General features: G+C 33.4%; 1 protein-coding gene across 1 annotated transcript; it reads left to right on the plus strand.

The window, feature by feature from the left end:
* Positions 1 to 1,396: 1,396 nt before the first annotated feature.
* Positions 1,397 to 3,645, plus strand: LOC131058028 (organic cation/carnitine transporter 3-like). Its single transcript, XM_057992064.2, has 2 exons — positions 1,397 to 2,096; positions 2,247 to 3,645. Exons 1-2 carry the CDS (start codon positions 1,676 to 1,678, stop codon positions 3,428 to 3,430), a joined length of 1,605 nt encoding a protein of 534 aa, XP_057848047.2. The 5' UTR covers positions 1,397 to 1,675; the 3' UTR covers positions 3,431 to 3,645.
* Positions 3,646 to 6,674: the final 3,029 nt, after the last annotated feature.

A 6,674-nucleotide genomic window follows, 5' to 3' on the forward strand; every position in this document is an offset into this window, starting at 1 on the left:
CTTAAGTAATCAACAGGGTGCGTAATCCGCACAAAAGAGTACTAACAAACTAACTGCATCATGAGAAGTCAACAAAAGCATCAAGAGAGGATGTCGTCATGGGGTTCAACCCATGTCGCCCATCCTTGAGGTCCTTCCACCCAAACAATGGTCTTCTGGCTCTGAATCTGTTTCAGCATCTCAACTTGGGCGTAGGAGGGTCCCCTATTATCTTTAATTTATAATATTAGTAAAAATAAGTCTCTTAATACAAATTAAAAAAATACAATTACATAATCCATAGTAAAATAAACAATTTATTTTTGTTTCATAATTTTAAAATAAATATACATTTTCAAAATCTTTATTTATTTAAATAAATGATTATTAGTATAAATTAAAAACAAATAAGCGTTTACAAAAATATATAAATTTATTTATATCTACAGAAACACATTATTATTAGAAAAAAAATTATCAGTCCTAAGAAAAGTAACTTACATTTCTTATGGTTTTTTGTTTTTGTACTCTCACATATTATTCACTTAACTGCTTATAGCTATTGATATGGTTGTGGAATCAGTAATGCACACAAAGGTCAAAAAGTACACATTTCAAAGTGTCCTTGATACCTAACTAAAGATGTTATAGTAACTGTCAACTCAAAATCGCTAGTACTTGTTGACAAATATTCCGATAATGGATCAACATAACAATAAGATGATAGTTAGTACAACTATGTTATCTATTGGTTCTCTTACCCCATCAGCATAACCATTATGCTAGTCATTACACCAACTGAACTCCGATGTTTTTTCTGCTGCAATAATTATAGAATTTTCTACCATTTTTAGTGAGAAAAAATCAAAATATTAAATAACAATCCTACAATTGTATGTTGGCCTGGTTGGAGTAAATGAAGATCCATCCAAATCTAGGAAAAATCACAGCCTTCCATGCTTGCTAAGATATGACTGCTATTTGGAGCATTCGGATTTGACAGAAGCTGACAATTGATGTACGGATGCAGCAGGGTAGTTAAGATTATATCTCCAACATTGAAGATGTGGGATGACAGATTATAGACAAATCAATATGCCAAATATAATATCGAGCAGCCTAGCAGGTACATTCTCCTGTCGTCCTCCATGGGCACCACAGAAAGATTAAAACAAACATTCTTACTATTCGTGAGAAAATTGTGTTTTAAGATTGAACAGAGGAAAATCTTGCTGCTATTCAATGATACTTGGAATATCTTACAAAAACTGTGTAACACGACAGAAAGTTAATCGGTTAAAATTCTACAATTTATGGATTATGCTTCATTTGTTAGACCCACCCAAAAGAAATTAATCGAAGTGACTGAAAAAAGAGAAGGGAGTACTGTGGCAAATGGACAGTCCACCATAATGAATGAAATGCATAGCCCACCATAATACTTAATGCATACTATCAATGAAGATTGAATTTGATTAATACAGAAGGGAGACGTGGAAATCAAAACCTTTAAAAGGAGTTTGATGTTTACCAAGGCGGCTGCTGTTCTTGAAGTCTATTTAGTGCCAGGATATTATACTTTTTATGTCTTATCTTTTATGGAATCATGCATAAAAGTCTAAAACAATCAATAACCAACTTGCAAAGATCTTATTTCATAGATTTACAGGCTTTTGGGTCTCATAGATAGCCTGCAATGGATCCACCCACCTGGGAAGAGCAGAAGCACAGTGATAGTGATGAGCTAATCCAAGTGCAAGAAGTTGAGAAAAACATGTTTTCTATTGATGAAATAATAGAAACATATGTTGGGGGTTTTGGACCAGCTCAGCTGTTCCAAGTGGTAATTGTTGCCTTGGCTTGGGCATTTGATGCCCAGCACACCTTTGTCACCATTTTTACTGATGCCCAACCTTCATGGCGCTGCACTAATGGGAATCAAATACCAGAAACAGAAATGTGCACTCCACAATCATCAATATGTGACATGGACTCAACACTGTGGGAGTGGGAAAGAGGAAAAGAGGTGTCTGTCATATCACAGTGGAACCTTGTTTGTGCCAACACCATCCAAGCAGGCTTTCCTTCTCTGTTTTTCTTTATGGGATCACTACTAGGTGAGTTCTTAAATTATTTGTTAAAGATCAGAAGGCTCTTCTTAAGCATCAAACAAGAACAGAGTAAATAAAATAGGATCTTTTGACTGTGAAAGTAGGATCTTGAGTGTAAAAACTTATGAAAATCTAAGACAAAGGAGGCTTTTGCAGGTTGTATAATAGTAGGACCGTTGGCAGATTCTTGGCTGGGTCGTAAACGAACTCTGGTGTTTTCCACTATGATACTTTCATTAATGGGCCTTTTAACCTCTGTTTCACCCAACATTTGGGTCTACTCTTTCCTCCGAGCTCTCACCGGTTTTGGTAGATCCTCCACGGGAACTTATTGCCTGGTTCTCTCTACTGAGCTCGTTGGTCGCCGATGGAGAAGCCTTATTGGTTTTCTTGTATTTTTCTCCTTCACCTTGGGATTTCTTTCACTTCCAGCCCTCGCCTACCTCACCAGAAATTCCTTTTCCTGGAGAAACACGTACATCTATATCTCCATACCTCCTCTGGCATATTCTTTGCTGCTGCTGCTTTTCATTTGGGAGTCCCCCAGATGGCTTCTTCTCAGAGGAGATTCCCAAGAGGCCCTGAAATGTTTAAGAAAAATGGCAGAACTGAACGGAAGAGTTTTGCCAGAAAATGTAGGGATACAAGACTGTATTGCAGAGAGCCGAACAGAGTCTTCTTTATCACTGTTGTGGACAACTCAATGGGCTCGCAGAAGACTTATGTCAACAATGGCGGTGGGCTCTGGGCTGGGGCTCATCTATTATGGAATGCCCTTTGGAGTAGCAGGTTTGGACTTCAATTTATATCTGAGTGTCACATTCAACGCTCTCTCAGAGATTCCAGCGGCCATTTTCTCCAGTATTATTGTTGCTAAGTCTGGGCGTCGAAGGGCAATTCTAATGTTGACACTATTGAGTGGCATATTCTGCTTCCTGTGTGTGTTCTATTCACTGGGTATACCAGATATTCCCAATTCAACTGCAAACAGAAAGAATTGGGCACAGATAATTGCTGAAGTAGGAGGGTTTTTGAGTGCAGTTACAGCGTTCAACGTTATGTTGATTTATTGCTTGGAATTGTTTCCATCGAGTGTTCGAAACTCGGCCATGTCAATGCTCAGGCAAGCCATCTATGCAGGGGCAATTGTGAGTCCAGTAATTGTTGTGATAGGCCATAGCAACACAGCTATTTCCTTCGGTCTATTTGGAATTGCAATAATTATAAGCGGTTTGTTTGTATTGGGCCTTCCTGAAACTAAAGATCGGCCTCTGTATGACACACTGGGAAATCAAGAATGTCAGGAGACACTCCTTTCTAAATCACCTTTGCTTCCATAGCCACTTCAAGGACATTTGTATTTGACTACTGTAAAAATGTTGGCTGCTTCTGTAGAGTTTAAGTAGTAGATTGTAGCAGGGCATTTTCAAAGGATTTCCAAAGGACTGAAAGCACAAACATTTTTGTCGAGCTTTGTCCTGTGAATAAGTAAAGTGTGCTTGGTAGATTGTTTGGCCAGCCTTTTTATTGATCAAATTTTCTTCTCTGTGATACAGTCAACAATCTCTTGGATTAATGGGAGAATTTATGGGCTCCTCTCAAGTGAAAAAGTTTGTGCTCTGACATTTTGCTAGTCTGTATATTTTTATTGATGGAAGCTGTTTAATGAGAATTTATGGATTCTTCTCAAGTGGAAAAACTTGTGCTTTGACTTTTTCAGATCTGTATAATTTTATCCCATTATTGATTGAATCTGTTTAAATCTATTTTGGAGAAACCTTAATTGTTTCTATACATCACTCACGCTAAGTTCATATGGTGCACTGGTTGATTTTTGCTAGCATTATATCCAATTAGGATAGTCTCATAATGAAGTTGATAGGCTCGTTCTCTGCTGTATTTTGGTGTAGTTTCTGTCAGCTAGCTCCTTTCAAATGATGTTTTTTCTTTACCACAATGGATCGTGGTCTTTCCTCGTGACGACTTTCTTATGATAGGGTGACGATCATAGAATATACTATTGATCGGAATCTTTAATTAATTAATGAAACTTAAAAAAATGTTTGTATTCTATTTTTTTTTTTTTTGGGGGGGGGGTTTCAATTAGGTAATTAAGAATTTGGATCAATTGTTCATTCTAATTCTTACATAGATAAAAGTAGGATCCGATTATTATTATAATATCAAATTTATCATATCACATGCATTTGATCATTATGAAAATGGGACACACCCTAGTCGTTGATCCCTACATAGACAAAAGTAGGAGGCGGCTATTCTCCACACAAAAATAACACATCCTACCCATGCCAACATCAATTTTACCATACCACATGTCATTCTACTATTTGCTTTTCAAAAAACATAAATTTTGATTCAATTTTTTTTTTCATAAATGATGACATTTTTTTATATTAAAAAAAATTATTTTATAATATTTTTTTATTTTATTTTATTTATCAAAAATGATACATACATGTGTATGTATATATATGTGTATATGTACACACACACACATGTGTGTGTGTGTATACATGTACACACACATATACATGGATGCATACATGGATACACACACACGTGTGTGTATGTATATATTATAGGATAAATGATATAAAACAAAAATTGTTTTTTTGTCTAATTGTATTAGTAAATATAAAATAAAATTAGGATTTGACAATGAGATAAATAAAATAGTTCTTAGTATAACTTTTAATTAAAAACAAAAGTAAACAATGTGATTGAAATTAAATACTTGAATAATTCAAAATCAAAATAAAATAACTCTTATGTAATAAATTAATATAGTAAATATAATAACTTTTCTAATTAAATGAGATAATTCTTCAACAAATAAAATAACTTTAAGTAAAAGTGTAGCTATTAATGTTATATTTATATTAATATTTATATTATTATTAATAAAATAATAAAATATATTATAATATTATATTAACATAATTATTATAATAGTGATATATAAATATAATTATTATTAAAATTCATATTTAGATTAAATTATTGATTATAAATTCTATAATTCTTCAAATAAAAATAAAATTAAGTAAACAATATAAAAAATATATAATAATTCATAAATCAAATAGAATGATCATTAAATAAATTTAAAAAACCTAAAATTATTCTAAATTTATTTAAGATATCTATAATAATCAAGATATTAATAATAATTATGAAATTATTAGATTCAAAAGTGAATTAATGATTTGATATAAATGAGTAGCTTGCTAATGATGTTTAAAACCCAATTCGATTTGTTCAGGAGATTCAAATTTACCATTATATCTATCCAACTATCCAATGTTTGATCATTTTGTTTCATCACCTACAAGTTATCAAACTCACTTTTGGATATCAAAATTGGGATATTTGCAGAATTAATAGGCACAAATGTCATTGGAGCTATTAAATATATTACAAAATTTCTCAATTATTGTAGTTGTTCTTTGAGTTATTTTTTAGTTTCATCTTTAAAAATTCTCAACTTCAAATTTTCAATGATAGAGTCTAGAAAGACCGCCTCTTCTTCCCTTTTTTATTTACCCAAATTAACTTACATCATTTGGCAAGGATAAAAGTAAGAATAAGAATAAGAAACATTAAACAAATAACCAAAAGAAAATATTAAAGAAAAACACATAACATGAACAACCCTTGAGTCTTTAACCATAGCAAAGAGTGCCCAATCATTAAATTTTAGATAATCCATAACATGCAATATTAAGCTAATAAGCTTGATATAATATCTCCAAAACCTTGTAAACACTATACCTATGAAATTGTAATTGACGTGCAATATTCATTTGCCCCACCTAGTCTTCCATCAATATAATTGAATTCATTTTGATAATTCTTTCTCGCACATTGATTTCATGTAATAAGAGGTCATTTTTCAAATAAGGGTGTATGTGCCTACTAACTAACTCTTGAATAGATATTTGTTATGGGATATCAAGTTTTTTTACCACTAGTCCTAAATCATATGAAAACCTGACTAAATTTCTAAATTCATACTTTAAGAAATAATATCATCACATATCTAACCCTCTCCACATATCTATCTATCTCAATATCCCTTTCTTTGCCTCCATCATCTCCCATATTATCTCTATACCCCTCTCCCTCCCTCCAAATCTCTTTATCTCTCCCCCTACCTCTCTCTCCCTTCCTCCTCACCTTTGTACTATTTTATTCACCTCACTCTATCTCCCTCTTTATATCACTCTCTCTCTCTACCCCTCCCTCTCTCTTCCTCCCTCCCTCCCTCCATATCTCTAGATCCATTTCTAACACTCTCTATCACTCTCCCTTCCTCCAACCTTCTCTCTCTACATCTCCCTAACTCTCTCTACCTAACTCCCACTACCTACCTATCCCTCCCTCTCTACCTAACTCTCTATGACATACACATATGTATACATATACATACATACATACATACATACATACATACATATATGTGTGTGTGTGTGTGTATACATACACACACACACACACACACACACGCATTGCATGTATTTCTTGTTGTCTCAAATAAATGATTGGATATCATAACCTTCCTCT

Source organism: Cryptomeria japonica, chromosome 11, assembly GCF_030272615.1.
Source record: "Cryptomeria japonica chromosome 11, Sugi_1.0, whole genome shotgun sequence".
In the NCBI taxonomy this organism is placed as follows: Eukaryota; Viridiplantae; Streptophyta; class Pinopsida; order Cupressales; family Cupressaceae; genus Cryptomeria; species Cryptomeria japonica.